Here is a 20,341-nt window from a genome sequence, read left to right as displayed (position 1 = left end):
AACCGCACCCCCAGCAATCTACCCAAGGACCCCCTCCCCCAGTAGAGGCTAGACAACAGCCTTCACAGGAAGTGGAATTTCCAGGCCACACCTTCTAAACAGGAAGCCAGCCAGTGCAGGGGTTTTGCCTCTATACTATTAGGTATATAGCTGCAGATTTAAACAATTAAGAATACAGCATCAAAACTAATATTCAACATTTACGCTAAACAACTTGTGTGTTTCCAGAATTTAATCACTTCAGTTTCGAGTTTAGTTGACCTTTTTGGCTGTTCTTTTCAGAAACAACAACTTACCTGTTTCTGCCAACCTATTTTTTATTTCTTGGAAACTAACGTCTATGTTTATTATAGGAGCACAGAGACATCCCAGTCATATTGAAAGAGTCTTGCCACATTCTGAAGTCATCATGCCACGCTGGTTGTCATCTCACACCGTTACAAGTGAATTCAACAGGAAGGTGAGTAAAGTTGTGCCGATAATCGTGATACATTATTTGTTTCTACAGGAAGCCGGAGGGTGGGTGGAGCCCAAACCCCACCACTGGCTTATCAGTGCAAGGATGTAGTGGTTGCTGTGTGCACTGTATACCACAGATGGGGTCACCTTCTGGTTCTTTTGGTAAGCTGAGGTAAAGAGGGGTCAGAGAAAGTAGTAGGTGAGCCCCCTGATGCCCACTAGATCCCAGGCACCTGCCTAGGTTGCCTGGTAAATGATCCTGCTTTGGTGTAGAGACCCCGGAATTATCTGTAGCAGCCCTGCCCTGACAGCCAGTCCATATCAGCCTAGCTAGCTCCAGAACCCAGTTCAAACCTCATGTTATTATTATCTGTTGGCTTTGAAATTCTTACATACTGGATTTGGAATGTGAAGAGAAGCTTGAACAGAGGCACCAGAATAGAGCAAAAATGTTTAAAAAAGTTTAAAGTTTCAACAAAGATACAGTTTATTTAAAGAGACTCTGAAGCGAGAATAAATCTCGCTTCAGAGCTCATAGTTAGCAGGGGCATGTGTGCCCCTGCTAAAACGCCGCTGTCCCGCGGCTAAACGGGGTCCCTTCACCCCCAAACCCACTCCTGCAAGATCTACGACCAACTTGGTCGTAGATTTTGCTCTTCCTGGAGGCAGGGCTAACGGCTGCAGCCCTGCCTCACAGCGCGTCTATCAGACGCGCATCGCCGCCTCTCCCCCGCCCCTCTCAGTGAAGGAAGACTGAGAGGGGCGGGGGAGAGGCGGAGGTACGCGTTAGGTTAGCCCTGCCTCAATGCGGAAGAGATTCTGCGCTGTACGGAGGGGATTTGGGGGTGAAGGGACCCCCGTTAAGCCGCGGGATAGCGGCGTTTTAGCAGGTGCACACATGCCCCTGCTATCTATGAGGTCTGAAGCGAGATTAATTCTCGCTTCAGACTCTCTTTAAGTACTCCACAATGCAATGCATTTTGCAGGTTCTAGCCCGCTTCATCAGGTGATCAATGGAGTAAAAACTAGTACAAGTCTGGTTCCAAGCCAAACGCCTCTGACTTGGAGGATTTGGAATAGTCCATCAGCTTATGGGTAGGGATGCTTATTTAGATTCAGAAATTAAATTTCGGCATTTCCAACCGGAAATCAGCATATGGTCGGAACTCGGTTATCGAAAAATGGAAATTGGATTTCTGTGGAAATACCGCATTACCGAAACTCAATAATTTTAGGCCAAATCACAGAACTCGTAAGCATTGGATCAATCAGAGAATGCAGAGTCATTTCAGAGTTATTTGGCCAATTAGAAAATGCAAAAAATTACCAAAACGGGAATTGGATTTCTGCAGAAATGCTGCATTACCACAACTTAGTAGCCTAGCAGAGGTTTCCCGATTCATCCTTGACCCCACCGTTAACTTCCCACACAGGCAGGTCCTCTTCAAAACCCGGACTCCCTGGACCCCCCCATCCCCCATCCTTAGAATGTGGCAGAGGGCGACATACATTACCTGTTAGCAGAACTAGCGACACTTCTCTGTATAACTGTTCGATTTGTAGCGGTATCTGTTGTTTCTGGAGAGATTTCCCATGTAGATAGAAGCTGATTTAAATTCTTTCAGAAGGCGGTATATGAAAGTGCAAAAAAAAAAAGTGAGAGAGTCTGATTCACTATTCGGTGCTAACCTAGTTAGCACGCCTAAAGGCTTTGGGCGTGCTAAATAGGGTGCTAAGTAGTTAGCACGCAGAAAGGTGAATCAGGCCTCGCGCAAAGTCCCGCGCGCAAAACTTTGCGCGTGTAAAGTCCGGTGCGCGCGAAACATCGCATCACGGTGCAACGAAAACGGCACACCTGATGCGCCTATTAGGGCGCGACCTTAATGTGGCAACATTTTGCGCGCGGGACTTTGCTGCTTATCGCCAGGGCCGGCCCTAGACTTTTTGCCACCTGAGGCAAAATTAGAACCCCCCCCAACCGTGGGGGGGGGCGCCGAGCTGGAGGGGTAGCGGGCAGAAAGGGGGTATTGGGCCTAGCGGCGGGGAGGGGGGTCGGGGCCCCTCCCTCGCCTGGGTCCCCCGATCTGTGCTCCTCCTCCAGTGTTACGTACCAGCCTGCATATGATGAAGATTTGAAGAGGCAACGGGCGGGGGAATCACTTACCTCTTCCGCGTTCCATCGTGCGCTCCACTGACGTCACTTCCTGCAAGGCCGTCCACTTACAATACAGTGGGCGGCGTTGCCGAAAGTGACGTCAGTGGAGCACGCGATGGAACGCGGAAGAGGTGAGTAATTCCCCCGCCCGTTGCCTCTTCATCATATGCAGGCTCGTACGTAACGCTGGAGGAGGAGCGCAGATCGGGGGACCCAGGCGAGGGAGGTCCGACCCCCCCTCCCCGCCGCTAGGCCCAATGCCCCCTTTCTGCCCGCTACCTCTCCAGCTCGGCGGGCGGCCCCCAGCGGCAGCGTCTATGGACAGGCGGGTGCCTGCCGCCCCCCCAGATTTGCCGCCTGAGGCAAATGTTTCACCCCGCCTCATGAGCGGGCCGGCCCTGCTCATCGCCCTAAGCATCTTTTGGCGTAATAAGGAACTTTTCACAAGCGTGCTATCAGTTAGCACCGCTTTGTGAATCAAGCCCAGAGGGTTATGGAGGCTGCCATATTTATTTCCTTATCAACAATACCAGTTGCCTGGCAGTCCTGCTGATCTGTTTCACAGCAGTAGTGGCTGAATCACACACCAGAAACAAGCATGCAGCTAATCTTGTCACACTTAAAGAGAACCCGAGGTGGGTTTTAATAATCCTATTACACAGATTGGGTCTGCATATAATGCCCAGCCTCTGTTGCTATATTGTCTCCCCCCAGGCCCCCCCTGTGCTCTGCTGTCCCCATAAATCAAACCGCCGTGCTGGCGACACGCAGCATGTCGATAGCCGGCTGTTTACATCTGCACCTTTCACTCTTCGCCGCTCCCCCGCCTCCTCTATATTGCCGCTCCCCGTCTGCCTCCCTTCCCTCCAAACATCTAATCTGCATGCTTGCTCAGGGTCTATGGCCTTGATTCACTAAGCTGTGCTGCTAAAGCAGCGCAACTTAAATTGAGCAGCGCGAGTTAAAAAACCTGTGGGCACGCTACACGCTGTAGTGCTGCCTAGCGTGCGCTGCTAACTTACACCCGCTTCTTACTACCAGCTGCTCCTTTAATCCTACCCTCGGCCCCGTCAGGTCCAGTGTCTTTGTAAGATGTGATCACCGCACTTTGATTGGCCCAATAGACTGCCTGACGCGTGACAGCCAGCCTTTTGGGCCAATCAAAGGGCAGGGATCCAGGGGCGTAACTAGAAATCACTGTGCCCCCCTGTGAAACTTTAGATGGGACTGCTACATCATGATGCACGGCCACGGAGAAGCAGAATGGATATACTGCGCATGCGAGGCGCAATATGTCCAAAAGACAAGTCAGGAGAGTCGTCTGACTTGCGGAGAAGACCGGGAAGGATTTCATTTTAGTTTTTTTTTTACACCTGGTATCCTTGCAAGTATTAGAGGCAGAGGATCGTCAGGACAGCCGGGCAATGTGCATTGTTTATAGGGAAATAAATATGTCAGCCTCCATATCCCTCTCCAAAATTAAAATAAAAGAATCCTAAAATTGTTTTTTTTTTTTTACTTGTGAAATATCTGACTGCATTTTTTTGTAATTTGATATGTCTTTTGGCTATTTTAGTACCCGACACATGTAGAAGTCATGGTAGAAGCAGAGGGGAGGGAGCTGATCCTATCACTACAGAAAAATGAGTAAGTATAACAAAGCAGACATGTAATAATAGTCTTTTCCTTTCTTGTACAGTACTTACATTTAAAGCTGCAGTAGATGTAAAATGTGTACCAACGCTGTTTAAGTTGCCGGTATGACTACTTTTCAAAGGAAAATAAATCACTCGAAAAACTTAACTTTGATTAACTGACTAACTTAAAGTAACTGGCATACTTAGTTAATATAGTTTGTATGGTATGGCAAACACTGAAATTGCAACCCCCCCACCTCCGCAGATTCAATCAGTAAGGTCAGCAATACAGTGCAGCAGTGCTTTTAATCAAAGAAGAGAGTCAGGCCTCTTTTCCACGGACTGTTGAGCTGTGTGCTCAGCAAGAAGTTACCAGGCAGCAGTCAGCAGTTACCAGGCAGCAACAAGCAGTTACCAGGCAGCAGTCAGCAGTTGTGAGAGTTTGAGAGGCATTTCACTGCCTGTCAACAGTTCGTGGAAAAGAGGCCTAATTCATCACACAATCAATGCAATTAATATGAACAATACATCAAAATAAGGTGCTAGGTGAAAAAATACATCTACACTGCTATTTAATGGGTGAGGGTAACCCATGAACAAGTAGGGTTCAAAAATACTTATTCAATAAAGTGCAAATCGAATATACAGACCCCTTCAGCAGACTGATAACATCGGCTAACACAGTTACTGTGTGAGCCCCCTCGTCTCTACCTGAGGTCTGTGAGTAACAGAGAGGCAGCAGTGGTGGCACAGCACAGGGGCAGGCATGGCACCTATGCTGCTGTGGCGCTCATGGCATAAGCAGTGCCTGCACGCCCCTCTAGATACGCCTCTGGGGTTATTTAGGCCTCCTTTCCACGGACTGTTGAGCTGTGTGCTCAGCAAGCAGTTACCTGGCAGAAGTAAGCAGTTATCATGCAGCAACAAGCAGGGCTGGATTTAGGCCAAGGCCGCCTAGGCCATGGCCTAGGGCACCACAGGAGCAAGGGCACCAAAGCAGCAGGCTAAACTGGTGCAGCATTTGCAAGTTTGCAAATGCTGCAATGCAGGGAGATAAGGCGAGCGCCTGACCGCGGTACTCTGCTGCTAGCCGCCTGTGCAGCAGCCATCTTGCTCTCTGTGGATGTTTGCATTGTGGCTGGTAGCTATGGACTTGAGAAGCATTGAAGACGAAAAGAAAGAGGAAGCTTCTACACTGGAGACAAGCTGATGGCTGCAGCGGTGTGAAGGCGAGCTGGCTACCTATACTGAAAGGAGGGATGGGAAAAGGAGGGATTAAGGAAGTCATCTGGCTACCTATACTGGGGGGGTCATCAGACTACCTATGCTAGAGGGAAGGTGGGAGGGGACATCCGGCAACCTACACTGGAGGGAAGGGGGAGGGGTCATCTGGCTACCTATACTGGAGGGGGGCAATTGGTGACAGTGGCCTTGAGCGGTAAAGAGTACAAATCCGTCCCTGGCAACAAGCAGTTACCAGGCAGCAGTGAGCAGTTGAGAAAGTTTGAGAGGCATTTCACTGCCTATCAGCGGTCCGTGGAAAGGAGGCCTCAGTGAGATAACTTTTTTAATCAACCACTAGATCAGTGGTCCTCAAACTAAGGCCCGCGGGCCGAATGCGGCCCGTTGAGGCTTCTTCACTGGCCCCCCAAAACACAAAATGTATAACTTATAGATGTGGCCCACTGCACCTCTAAATATCAGTGGCCTGCTGCGCATATAGAATAGCAGTGCTGGCATCACCCATCTATATACTGTAGAAGCCGCTGGCTTCCAATCCAATCCTGCATCAGGTGACACTGCTGTCCAACTGGATGGCAGGTTGTCACCTGGGTATGCTTCACTGTCTGGTGCACAAAGACGTTTTTCGGACGCCGCATGACTGAATGGCTGCTGCTGGGAGGTCTCCTCCGCGCATGATGGGGGGAATCAATACCTGGATTCAATGTAATGTTCTTCAGCATCATTTTATGTATGTTCCGGCCCCCCAGCAATCTGAAGTATGTTGACCCGGCCCTTGACCAAAAAAGTTTGGGGACCCTTGCACTAGATGAATAATCTAGCGCACTCTAGTGATCAAGTCAAATTGGAAGGGTGTAGTGTTCTATTATTATTAATTTTTATAGTGCCAGCATATTCTGTAGCACTGTACAAATAAGTCACATGGACAAATACATTAAGAATAATATAGATTAAAGCTCAGTTGAAAAGCGATATGGAGGCTGATATATTTACTTTTATTTTAAACAATACCAGTTGCCTGGCTATTCTGCTGATCCTTTGCCTCTAATACTTTAAGCCATAGCCCCTGAACAAGCATTCAGCAGATCAGGTGCGTCTGACATTATTGTCAGATCTGACAACTGATTAGCTGCATGCTGGTTTCTGATGTGTGATTCAGGCACTATTGCAGCCAAATAGATCAGCAGGACAGCCAGGCAACTGGTATTGTTTAAAAGGAAATAAATATATCAGCCTCCATATTACTCTCACTGCGGGCTGGTTTCACACTGCTAACCGGTGTTTTCATTGCGGTGCGATGCCAGGGTCGCTTCGCAACGCCAAAAAACAGCCTTCAAGGATTTCCACATTAATCCGCGGTAATCCCCTTTCTGGCTGTAAGCCAAGCAGGAAGTGCGGTTCTCTAGCGCTCACTTCCTGTGGCCGAAAAGACAAATTGCGCAGAGGTGTATTGACAAAATACGCTTCTGCGCATGCGCAACGAGAATACGTGCTGTAACCGGTTTTACATTTGTGCCGCGCTATACGCTGACATGACTTCCAGTTTGACGCACATCACCACGCAAGATGCCCGACAACGCACTGATGCGCTTGTGGCGGCTGAGTGCCAAAAACGTCACTTCCGGCGCATCACATTGCACAGGTATGAAATGTCCCATAGACTTTCATTGGCGTACCATTTTACCGCAGGCCAACGCACCGCACCAGTGTGAAATGGGTCTCACAGAGATGGATTAAGATGTAATGGGGCCCTAGGCAAGGTAGTAGATTTGGTGCCAGCTTGTGGTCCTTTTGGTAAGCTTTAGTAAGTGGAGAGAGGTCAGAGAAGGTGGCAGGTAGGCCCCTTGACACCCACTAGGCCCCAAGCACCTGCCTAGGTTGCCTGGGGGATGATCCTGCTCTAGGGTCTCAGTTGTCCTTTAAGGCCACAGCTTGAATAAACAGAGGTCGGAACAAGCATCTCGATGTTCTTTCATGTGCTTTTCGCGTTACGTGATAAATAAGCGGTTGTGAAATCGGCATCTCCGCTCGTTATTCTCTTCACAGCCGTGACTATCCTCCCTGCGCATTCCTCTGTCATTGGCGAACGCGGCAGGAGGGCGATGCGTTTATATGCTGCTCCTAGTTCAAAGCGAACACGTTATTGTTTATATAAAGCTGACAGCTTTCGGCAGCGCTTTGCTGAGAATATTGAGCTAGCGTCTCCCATAACTCGTTGGCATTGCGTGCATTTGGGTGCATTTTGCGAGTGCGTTCATGCTATTTATAAGAGTGCATTGCATGTAGTTTCCATAGGAAATCCATATTCGCATTCAGACTGGTGCATTCACATTTCATTGCACTGTGCTGCGTTTTTGAAAGGCGCACCATGCTGCATTTTTTCGGATAGGAAGGGGGATACATAATTTTTGCAATGGATAGCAGGCAGGGCTTTTGCTACCATAGAGCCCACCGGGGCAATTTACCCAAGGCCCTGAGCTGGCTGCCAGTTCCCCCAGGTCTCCCCTCAACTTTACAGTGGTCCCTGCGGCCCCTCCCTGCAAAGTTTTTGGCAGTGTAATGATTCACCTGTCCCCATGGCCGGATTTCAGGCAAGGCCGCAAAGGCCATGTCCCTGGGCAGCAGGAAAGCAAGGGGCGGCCTGTGGGCAGCAGGGTGGCAGTAGCAGTTAGCCTGCCGATCATTTGTCCTGCTACACAGAGTTTGCACATAGCGGTCAGCGGCTACCAACTGCCGGATCTGGCACTTGGGGGATGAAGGGACAGCGAACGGCACTTACAGAGATCTCTGAACTGCCTGTCGCTCATTGAATGTGCCGCTCGCCAAGGAGCTTACAATCTAATCCCTGCGATCATGTCACTAACTGTCCTCAAAGGAGCCTACAATCTAATCCCTGCCGTGTTGGGGAAGGGGAGGGTTAGGACGGGGCAGATAAAAATGGCGCATAGCACCGAAGGTATAAAAATGGCGCCGCATTTACTTACACTTGTAACGCTAAATAGCATTATAAGTGTTATAAAATGGCCGGGGGGGGGGGGGGAATCGGAGGGGGAGAGTGTCAGGCAGCGGGAGGGTTTAGTGTTAGAGGGGCAGACACAGACAGACGGCTTTGTATACATTACCTGGTCCCTGATGATCGCCTCTTCTCTCCACTTCCTACTTATTTTGAATGAGTCGGACAGCCAGCCAATCACCATGCGGCTTCAGTCCCCGTATGGTGATTGGCTGGCTGCAGGACTCTTTCAAATGAACCAGGAAGTAGAGAGAAGACGGGATCGCCGGGACCAGGTAATGTATGAGAGATGCCGCTAATGACATCTTATTACTGAAGTTATTTCACGTTTCAGGACATTTCTGAATCGCTAAATAACTTTAGTAGCAAGATGCCATTATCTGCATCACCCCCTGCGCCGTTTTTCACAGGCGCCATTTTCGACTGTACACAGGGTTAGGATGCTGTTGGTCCAGGAGCAGCTGCCTGGTGATAGTGGGCCTTGGGTGGTAAAAAGTACAAATGCGGCCTTGCCTGTCCCGTGTGGCGCTCCTCCATTAGTCTGCATCTCCATACGCTCCCGTCTTTATCCTCACTAGCTGCATCTCCTGGGTTTGCAAAAAATCACAAAGGCAAATTCACACATGCAGGAAATTGCAAGCAGATAATGGCCCCCTAAGACTCGGTTCACACTCGGTTTGTTCTCTCCCTTCCCCCTCCCAACTGGCCCACAGCTCCTTTGCTACACCACTGTCTAGATGGGAAGACAGTGTGCTGTTTTTCTTTTTTTTTACTGCTTTCAATGATGGACATTGGAAGCTCTTGAGGATCACATAAAATGGGAAGGCCCGTGGGCCCTGTGTATTATGGCATTTATTTCTGATAGCATTTATCTGATCGCTTGGGCGATTCTTCGCTTTAAAGAAAATCTGTAACTCCCCTTCGACCCCGGGTAATACTCAGGGCCGGATTTAGGCCAAGGCCACCTAGGCCATGGCCTAGGGCACCACAGGAGCAAGGGCACCAAAGCAGCAGGCTAAACAGGTGCAGCGTTTGCAAGCTTGCAAATGCTGCAGTGCAGGGAGATTAGGCAAGTGCCTGATCGCGGTACTCTGCTGTCAGGCGCCTGTGCAGTGGCCACCCTGCTCTCTCTACACATTGACGCTGTGGCCGGTGGCTATGGACTTGGGCAGCATTGCAGAGTTACAAGAGGAGGATTTGGAATAGCAGCCACCAGTTGCTCACATCTCCGCTCATCTCCAACGTAGAAGCTTCCTCTTCCCGTCTGACTCGATGATAACATGCCAGCAAGTCACAAGTGAGAGATGCTAGTTGGAGGGAAAGATGTACAGCAGCAGCTGATGGAGACGGAGGGGGGGGGGGGGGGGAGGGGAGAGGAAGCTTCTGTGCTGGAGACGAGTGGAGTGGAGACACTGATGGCTGCTGTGTAGGTCAGCTGGCTACCTATACTGAAAGGTGGGAGTGGGAAAGGGAGGGATTAAGGGAGTCATCTAGCTACCTATACTTGAGGGGAAAGGGTCATCAGGTTACCTACACTAGAGGGAAAGAGGGAGGTGCCATCTGGCTACCTATACAGAAGGGGGGCGGCTGGTGACAGTGGCCTTGGGCGGTAAAAAGTACAAATCCGGCCCTGGTAATACTCACCTCGGAAGCCTCTGGATCCTACTGAGGCTTCCCCCGTCCTCCTAAGCCTCAGGGATCCAGCATGGAAACCCCCGAACACCGGCGAGGTAATTATTTACCTACCACAATCCTGCACGGCTTTCCGATCGGGCTCAGGCAGAAATAACCAAGCCCGATTGGGTCCGTTGTACTGCGCAGACGATTTGCGTCCGCGCAGGCGGTAGAGCGAACCTGATCGGGTCCGGCTACTTCTGCCTGAGCCCAATTAGAAAGCCGTCACAGTGCCTGCGCTGGATCGCGGTAGATAAACATTGCAGGTGCTACAGCGCCTGCGCCACTGCTGACAATCTTTGTCGGCTGTGTTTTCGGGGAAGCCAGTGCTGGATTCCGGAGGGTGAAGAGTATTAGGATCCAGAGGCTTCCCCCTCCCAAGGTAAGTATCCTACAGTGTCGATTTAAATTGTGATGACAAAACTTGTATGTCTGTACGCTGCTTATTATTTGCCATACGGTGTCGCCCTCTGGAGTGCTGGATCTAGCCTTCCCCAAAGACAGAACTCCTCCATAAACAGCACAATGTGTTTTTTTTTGTCAATCAGATTCTTCCCCTCGTTATTAATAGATAAGCAGCCACTGAGTGCCTATTCTTCCTGCGGGCTTTGCCCTTGTCTGGAGAGAGCAATGGGATCATACTGATGACATCACGCCTCCGTCCTCACAGTGATCTCATTGTGCGATAGAGAGAAGCTTGTGCATTAATGGATTTCAGCCAGATCCGCCGTTCCCCTCTGACACCCCCCCCCCCCCCCCCAGGCTTTTAGTGTAATGAAACCTACAGCAGCCTGGCCCTTCTATGCTATATGCCCCCCCCCCCCCCCCCCCCGGCGGGAGAAGGAAGGGGATGCAGCGGCCGCCGTGGCTGCTTTTACGACAATCCCTTAATGACATTATCTATGGGCCGCTTCCGACACAATCAAGTCTGGAAGGAAGAGAGTAAAAAAAAAAAAAAAAAAGGGAAAAGCGGTGAGTAAGCAAAGAAGCAGAGAGCCAGCTGATTATTCAATATGTGAGCAACATATGCTGGACTTAAAGAGGAACTCCAGCCTAAACAAACATACTGTCATTAAGTTACAATAGTTATGATAATTAAAATAGGTAGGTAATATAATCTCTTACCCACCCTGTTTTAGAAGAACAGGCAAATGTTTGTGATTTCATGAGGGCAGCCATCTTTTTGGTTCAAAGGAGGTGACAGGGAGCATGAGACACAGTTCCAACTGTCCTGATCACCCCTCCCAGTTGCTAGGCAACGAGCACAACATCATCAGAAATCCCATCATGCTTTGCACAGTATCGGGGAAAATGCCTGGGCAGTTTTCTTTGAAGGGGCGGAGCTTAGCTTCTGTGCAGCTAAAAATAAAGCTTTGGTAAGAAAATCAAAGTTCTGATGCTGTGAAACTGTTAAAGAAACACCAAGCCTTTTCAGTGCTGCTGAGTAGATTTTTAGTCTGGAGGTTCACTTTAACTACAGCGAATGGATCAATGCCTACAGTGGTGTAGCTAAGGAGCTGTGGGCCCTGGTGCAAGTTTTAAATGGGGCCCCCAAGCACGGTTTACATAACAATTGATACGGTGCACCAAAACCTGCCAAGGATTTCCACAGTGTTAGAGGTGCAAGAAGGGGATGGGGAACAGTTTGTTAATGATTACTACTATTAAAAGCATCTATAGAAGTGAGTATTACCAGCACAGGACCAATAGAGAGCTAATATTGTGCTGGAGGGAAGGCCCTTCGGGGCCCCTCTGTCCTAAGGGCCCCGATGCGGTACATCTGCACCTCCTATTGCTACGCCACTGAATGCATAACCTCATGGTGAGACAATATGCTAATCTCATGCTACACACACACATTTGTAGTAGATTTCTGCTAAGGCAAAATCTGTCAAAGCGGACCTGAACTCAGAACTCCCTCTGTGCTCTCAAAGATAAGCAACAGCACAATAACCTTTAAAGTAAAACATTTCTTTGTTGCAGCTGATACAAATCCTGCAATACATCTGCAGTGTGTCTACTTCCTGCTTTCATGGAAGCAGACATAGGGTTAACATCCTGTGTTCACAAATTAGCTGCTCTGCAGAGGCAGCCAGCTGTCACAGCTGAGAGATCAAATTACAACTTGTGATTAGTCACAGATGAGGGGGAATTTGACAGGCTAAACTCACTAAATACATACAGGGTGCATTTCTCTTTGTTTTCCTTCTGTCCTGCGCAAGAGTTCAGGTGCTCTTCAAAGGGCCACCATCCCAAAAAGTGGTAAAAGTGTAAATACATGTATACACACACCTAGAAGAAGAAGTACATTTGTCCCACATTAAAATGCAGTATAAATGAGCTGTCCACCTATAGGAACTATTTGCAACTAGTGAGCGCAGTTGGAAATTATACACTGAACTTTTCATGGCTATTTCTGAGACTGCTGACCCCCCCCCTTCATTTCATTTTATTTCAGGTGGACTTTTTATGACTTGTCGCAGTTTTATATATTTATATCGTTTATTGCTTAACCTTAAAGAAAACCTGAACTGAAAATTAAAAGTCAAAATAAGCATACACAAGTCATACTCACCTTCCATGTAGTCTACTCCTCAGTGTCTTTCTCCTGTCCCGCGTCCTGTTTGTTCACTGTGATCAAGGGAATTTTCCGTCCTCCATTTTGAAAATGGCCATTACCCATAACAGCTTTCTGGTCAGCACACAGTTAAACTGTAACATCGCCCACTTGAGCCATAGGGAAACATGGACATTACCTGGTACATCAGTTTTCCTCTCAGCTATAACTGACAGCAACTGATATTTTACTGACAGCAACTGATATATTTCAGATCTGACAAAATATTGTCAGAACTGGAAGGGATTATTGTCAGAAGAAAATGGTAAGCTTCTGAGAGAAACTGATGGCAAGGTAAGTATGTAATGTTCATTTGAAGTTACCTCATGTGTTTATTTTAAATATTTGTACTCAGTACAGGTTCCCTTTAACCCCTTCCCTGCAAGATGCCTAACCCTAGCTATGACACTCCCCCCTCATCTAAATGATCCTTTACCTTTAAGGAAGCCTAACCCTATCCTAGCTCTGGGTCTATCATTAACTACTGTATATCCTAACTTCACTTTAACTATACTGGATAGCGCTGGCCCCTTAATACGAGCCATACGAGGGTCTACAGAGTCCTGACAGAAATTGATTACTCCCTAATCTACAATTGATGTACTGATCAGTGCATCACATTGTACCTCTCAGTCTTGGCCAGGTTTTGGATGGACGCAGTACACAGGTATACAGTAATATACACTCCTCACTGCCGCCACCACACAACACTTTAGTGCTGCTCTCAGTAATTTATTGATTAATTGACCTCCTCTGAGCTTCCCAAAAGGCCTGAAGTTTTACACTTCCTATCAGCTTTAGGACTGGCGCTATTCCACTCATACGAAGTATGAGTGGAATCTACAGGCTTCGGTTGGGCGGCTTCACCCGGCTCCTGACCGATCCCCACAAGGTAGACTTTTCATGAGCAGTTGCTAAGTGGGATGGATAGATGGAAAAATGGATGGATGGATGTATAGATGGAAGGTAAGCTAGAGGTATGAATGTATAGAAGGATGGATATATAGGTGGAGAGACGAAGGGTGGGATAGAGGGATGGATGGATGATCGGATGGATGAAGGAAGGAAGGAACAGCCTTTATAAGTAAAGGGCAAAGATTGGGCGATGGTCACTTTTGTTCAGGGAAGTCCTGTGTCAACCCATATAGGGTGGATGCATAATAGATACAAACAGCCCGCTGATACTGTTGCATTTTGTTGCACACCCCCTGCCCAATATACAGAGTACAGCAGCAGATGGTAATTAATTTGGGGGAAGAGCTTTGTTGGGGGTGGGGCTTAATCCAGGGGCATGGTGCCCTCCAGGACCAATGGCACTCCACACAATGGCCTGGAATGCCTTTGGTTTAAACCAGCCCTGTTTTTTTTGTGGCAGCAAGGTGTGAAAGGGCCGTTATATACAGTAGAATGACTGATGATATTATTTACAGCACATTAAACTCTATCTCACGTATATCTGAAATCATTGCAAGCCAATGACCGTAGTTGATCCCAGTACGGCGTATCACATGTCACAGAGACTGCTGAGGAGACTGTATGGAGAGATAAGACGTTAAGAGGCTTTTTACAAGCAGCGTATAGATAATGCAAAGCTTATTTACAGGACATTGCCCTGGAGAAAACATCCTTCCTCAGCTTTTTCCTGCTCGACCTCTAATCCTCTCTGTAAGGTCACATGACTGAGATGACATCAGCAGTGGTTTATGGCTGCTGTGGTCTGAAGATGTCATAGACCACCATCCCCCTAACGAGATTTATTACAGTAACTGATACCTCTAGAGATCTGAGGGGAGTTATAACCACCAATAACCCGTTCAGTGCCAGCGAGGCTGAGGAGACATGGTTACTACAGCTCATCCAGAACATGAGGTTCCCGCCCTCCAGGGACTCAGCACCTAGGACAGGTCCCCAGACGTCTCTGTTGTCACACCAGAGTGTTGCTAATATAACATGGTTACCTGCTCATGTAACAAGGGTGAAGAGTTGGCCAGGAAGGATAAAACTCAATAAAAAGCAGAGTAAAAACAGAAAAAAGGTGGAGGTGGCTTACCTCTCAAAACGACATAGCCAATTGTAAATAAAGGTAGATTTTATTTGCACAGGCAACACGTTTTTGAAGGGAGTCTGAAGCCAGATTTAAAATAAGAAATAGATACTTACCTAAGTAAAAGGAAGGCTCTGGGTTTTAATGAGCCTTCCTGTTCCTCCTACAATCCCGGCATTCCAGCGCTGGCTCCCCCATTAGCGGTCTCTGACCAATGGGACGGAGACTGTTCCCTGCTGCTGCACGAGGCTTCAGAAGTCTTCAGGAGCCCAAGTGCTCTCAAAAATGAGTTTCTCCGTATTGCGCATGCGCAAGCACACTCTCTCGCTTTCACGCATGCGCAATATGGAGCTGCTCGTCCTTGGGAGCACTTGCGCTCCCGAAGACTTGAGAAGCGTCCTGTGGTGGGAGATTTGAACCAGGGATCCAGCGCTGGAACGCGGCATTCGGGGACCGTGAGATGCTCTATAGGACCCAGAGCCTTCCCTCTCCTTAGGTAAGTATCTGTTTTTTATTTTAAATTTGGCTTCAGATTTACTTTAATTGAGTTTTATCCATCATGGGCACTTCTTCACCTTTCTTGTGCCAGTTCCACCTCCCCCTGTACAGGGGGGTTAATAGTCTAAAGTGGCTTTGCTACCTGCAGTACCAGTTTCGTTTTTAAGAGTGCGACCACCCTACACCCAGCCACTCCTGGAGGTACCCGAGTGGAGACGGGCTAGTGTTCTCCGCTTGCTTCATGTGGTTGGTTGCCCCTTGCTGCAGCCCACCTTTCTGAGTTTATTTCCTCAAAGAGTTATCTTCCAAAAATACCTAGTGACGTATTGCACTATTGTGCTCTCGTTGTCTCTGTGTTTTTTCTAAGATGTGTTCACCACGCAATACCTTTCTCCAGGGACGTATCTGAGTAATATAGCGCCTATGGCAAATACTGAAATTGCGCCCCCTTCCCTCTAAAAACAGCATCCTTTATCACGTACACGTGTTATGGTTGCTTGTGTGTTTTGGCTCAGAATATTGCTGAGGTTACTTTTTTGGAAATGGCTCTTGTTATTCACTCTTTGTCCTGTTTTCTAACACTAAGCAAAGTGCACCATACATGGATAAGTTAAGTAGCCATGTTCCTCAGATAACAGCATTAATCTGATCTGAGGTCTGAGTGACAGGGAGACATGGGGGCAGGCATGGCTGCGCAGCACAGGGCAGACATAGCGCCTACGGGGCTGTGGCGCCCGTGGTACAAGCCATGCTTGCACCCCTCTAGCTACGCCTCTGCCTTTCTCGGTTACCTGCTGATATATTTACCTCTGTACAAGACCTCGGGAGAGGTGCTGAATGCGAGGATAATAATTTTGTCTTGCATAAAAATTGCATGCAACTCGGGATCAGGCCAATCCAAATTGGCAGGAAGTGCACATGATTAGACCAGTTCCAGTTTACAATTTGTACTAAATGTTCCTGTCCTGACAGCTGAAACTGTTATCATCTCATTGATCATCTATAGACTAGTCCTCTGTACCAGGAAGAAAGGACATTTTATAGCTGCACATACATTTGGAGTTGCGGCAGCGCACACAAATCACCGTGGAGGGGGCTGGGGCTCGGCCTGCTAAATTGTGGGGAAGCCTAGGAGGGGTAGAGGACACCCGAGGTGACATGTGACATGATGAGATAGACATGGGTATGTACAGTGCCTAGCACACAAATAACTGCTGGGTTCCTTTTTTTCTTTCTCTGCCTGAAAGAGTTAAACATCAGGTATGTAAGTGGCAGTTCCTGTCTGAGTCCGGACTGAGTCAGACTACAGTGTGACCCTCACTGATAAGAAATTACAACTATAAAACACTTTCCTAGCAGGAAAGAGATAAAAAGGGTCAATACTTCATAGATTTTGGCTCTGGCATACTTCAATGAATGTGTCATTGAGCAAGAACAATAAAACAGTAAAAACGTAAAAAGTAGATTTCAATATAAAATAAAACTGTGGAATATCTCAAAAAGTCATTTTTAGGAGAAGGAGGATGGATGCAATTGTTTATTTCATCCGTTTATTTTCCCTTCGGGTGTCCTTTAAGTGACGCCCCCTGCAAGGGCGCTTACAAAGTATACCATGTTAATTGAGCTCTCTTTGCCCGCAGTTACTCCTCTGATGTCCCCTACAGGTACAAGAGGGGGAATCAGGATATTTGGGCGCCTGTGGCTAATAGACTATATAGGCACCCCACAGGCGCTAATGCAAAATATGGGTTATTGGGCACTGAGAGAAGAAATGTGTCTGATAAACAGCGAGCGCCGGGCCGTCCAAGCAAAATGTTTCGTTTTGATAATTAGTGTTTTGAAGAATATTGTTTTAAAATTCGTTTTGATAATTATCATTTACATTTTTTTTTATCACTTTGAAATTCATTTTAAGAATTATCGTTTTTTAAATTTGTCATAGAAATTTATGTCTTTTTGTATTTATGTTACTTGCAGCGGAGAAAGGGGGGTTTTAGGGTAAGTTTTTAGGAAAGGGGGTCTTAGGGCTAGGCGTCTGCAAGGGGGATTTGAGGTTAGGCACCACCAGAGGGAGGTGTTTAGGGTTGGGCACCACCGGGGGAGGGGTCTTAGGTTGTGCACGACCAGAGGGGGGGGGGGGGTCTTAGGGTTAGGCATCTTCAGGGGTGTCTCAGGGTTAGGCACCACCTAGGTGGTCTTAAAGGGAACCAGAGACGAAGCACCCTCATGTATTTTACCATATAGATCAGTGGGAACAGAGAAAACACCTACCCTGCTCTCTGTTTCATTCTGCACTGCACAGCTTGTTTCTAATCAGCCCTGATAAAATCCCCGACTGAGCATTCAGTCTTGCTTTGTTCAGGAATATTTATAGCTCAGTCTGTGTTCTCTCATGTCTTTTCAAGTCCAAGTCTGCCCCCTGCTGGCTCTGCTCAGGAATCATTATTGCTGAGTCATTATAGCAAAGCCAGACTGAATGCTCAGTCGGGGATTTTATCAGGTCTGATAAGAAACAAGCTGTGCAGTGCAGAATGAAAGAGAAAGCATGGTAGGTGTTTTCTCTAATGTTCCCACTGATCTATATGGTAAAATACATGAGGGTGCTTCATCTCTGGTTCACTTTAAGCCTGGTACAGACCATGCAATTTCCCATCAGATAGATGGGTCGATAGATAATTTCCAACAGATCCGATCGGATTTCCGATCGATTTTCTGATCACTTCCATGCAAATCGATCAGAAATCAGAACGGACCTGTCGGAAATTATCTGTTCGACCCGTCTATCTGACAGGAAATTCCATGGTGTACCAGACTTTAGGGTTAGGAGAGTTCTGTGTGAGAGTAGGGTTAGGTTTAGTTAAATATCAGTAATATTTACCAATGTTTTACTATCGTTTCATTTTCATTGTTATAGGTGATATTTTACCCTTTTTAATTCCGCTATTTAATGTATTTATCATTCTATCTCAGATAAAGCTGAAGAAATGATAGAAAAATTGTTATAGACAATTTTTCAAATTTTCATCTATACCCCGCTCCCTTTTTTCCTGGCGCCCGTATTTGATATATGCTGCCTGATTATACTGGACACGGGGGAAGATCTTGGCACTGACAGCTGCTTCGGGAATTAGAAATCATATTTTTATTAATGGAGGAAAGGTTCATTCATTACTCAGAATGAGGGCCAGAGCACACCAAAAAGCGCTGGCGTAAAAGCAAACACAGCGCTTTTTGAAGTGACTTTTTAAGGTGGTTCTAGGAATGTGCCTAGCGATTTTCTAATCATGCCTAGCGATTTTTGGAGCGTTTGGTGTAGCTTTTTTATATTTTGTTACAGTAGAGCTGGAACTGAACAGCTTCTTTAACAAAAACGATTGGAAAATCGCTCTGATCTAGCGCTTTTCAGAGCGATTTTTCACTTTCCGGCTGAATCGCCTCAGAAATCAGCAGAAATGCTGGAGGACCCGCGTTTGGGAAAAAAGCACATCGCTCGGGTGTTCTCCATCCCATGCAAATACAGTAGTCAAGCGCTTTTTGAAGCACAAGCGTTTTAAAAAGCGATCAGAAGCGCTCTTGGTGTGCACCAGCCCTGACATTGTGATCAGTGCTGCTCGGATACCCCTTTTCAAAATCCGGATCCGATTCGGATCCGGATACCCCGCTATCCGATCCGGATCGGATATCCGAATTCAAAATTTTCCGATCCGAATCCGATTCGGATATCCGACCCTAGTATCCGATCGGATTCGGATATCCGTGTTTAATCCCGGAAGTGGCCTTTAAATTGCTTTAAAAAGGTTTTTTAGGGTATATGAGGCATGTAGCATCATAATTGTGAAAAGGGAAACACTGATGATGTGGGGAGTGGACTTAAAATCCCCCCCCCCAAAAAAAAAATGGCTGTCAATCAACATCAGAGTGGTATCAGGAAGCAGTCGTACTGACGCAGTTGGGGCCTCCCCACAACTCGGACAGCAGACACCTCCCAAAAAAATTACACAGCTATTGTGTTTACATAGTTGACCACGGCACTGTTGTAGGTACCACGGCACAGTAAAAAATTAGGAGAGGTTCCAGGAAGCGGTCGTACTGACGCAGTTGGGGCCTCCCCACAACTCGGACAGCAGACACCTCCAAAAAAAATTACACAGCTATTGTGTTTACATAGTTGACCATGGCACTGTTGTAGGTACCACGGCACAGTAAAAAATTAGGAGAGGTTCCAGGAAGCGGTCGTACTGACGCAGTTGGGGCCTCCCCACAACTCGGACAGCAGACACCTCCAAAAAAAATTACACAGCTATTGTGTTTACATAGTTGACCATGGCACTGTTGTAGGTACCACGGCACAGTAAAAAATTAGGAGAGGTTCCAGGAAGCGGTCGTACTGACGCAGTTGGGGCCTCCCCACAACTCGGACAGCAGACACCTCCAAAAAAAATTACACAGCTATTGTGTTTACATAGTTGACCATGGCACTGTTGTAGGTACCACGGCACAGTAAAAAATTAGGAGAGGTTCCAGGAAGCGGTCGGTCGTACTGCCGCAGTTGGGGCCCCACAATTCGCACAGCACAGACACCTCCAAAAAAATTACACAGCTGACCATGGCAGGTACCACGGCACAGTTCAAAAAATAAGAACCTGGCTTCATGAAGATGGAGTCAGGAGGTTGTGGTGGTAAAGGGTGGTTAAGCAGGCCAGGCATAGTGATTACCACTCAGCCACTTCATTTCCCCCTCTTGCCAACAACAGGGGCCAGGAACTCACCAACTGCCCAAGCCTCGTTCATCTTTAAAAAAGTCAGTCTGTCCACAGACTGGCCTGACAGACAAGAGCGCTTCTCAGTGACCACGCCACCGGCCGCACTGAAGCACCTTTCCGACATAACGCTGGAAGGCGGGCAGGACAGCACTTCCAGGGCGTATTGCGCCAGCTCGCCCCAGATATCCAGGTGCTTCACCCAGTACTCCAAGGGGTCCACAGGGGTGTCGGTGTCAAGC

At 47.6% G+C, this 20,341-nt stretch overlaps 1 protein-coding gene across 1 annotated transcript in view; it reads left to right on the top strand.

The window, feature by feature from the left end:
• The first annotated feature begins 363 nt into the window (after positions 1 to 363).
• Positions 364 to 20,341, top strand: part of ADAM19 (ADAM metallopeptidase domain 19) — a 129,650-nt gene continuing 109,672 nt past the window's right edge. The window contains exons 1-2 of the mRNA XM_068273102.1: positions 364 to 460; positions 4,191 to 4,261. Coding sequence (XP_068129203.1) covers positions 410 to 460; positions 4,191 to 4,261 — 122 coding nt within the window. The 5' untranslated portion in view covers positions 364 to 409. The remainder of the gene's footprint in view (positions 461 to 4,190; positions 4,262 to 20,341) is intronic.

The sequence above is a fragment of the Hyperolius riggenbachi genome, chromosome 3, assembly GCF_040937935.1.
Source record: "Hyperolius riggenbachi isolate aHypRig1 chromosome 3, aHypRig1.pri, whole genome shotgun sequence".
NCBI classification, from domain to species: Eukaryota; Metazoa; Chordata; class Amphibia; order Anura; family Hyperoliidae; genus Hyperolius; species Hyperolius riggenbachi.
Note: the sequence above shows the minus strand (reverse complement) of the source record. Positions and strands in the feature narration are given on the sequence as shown.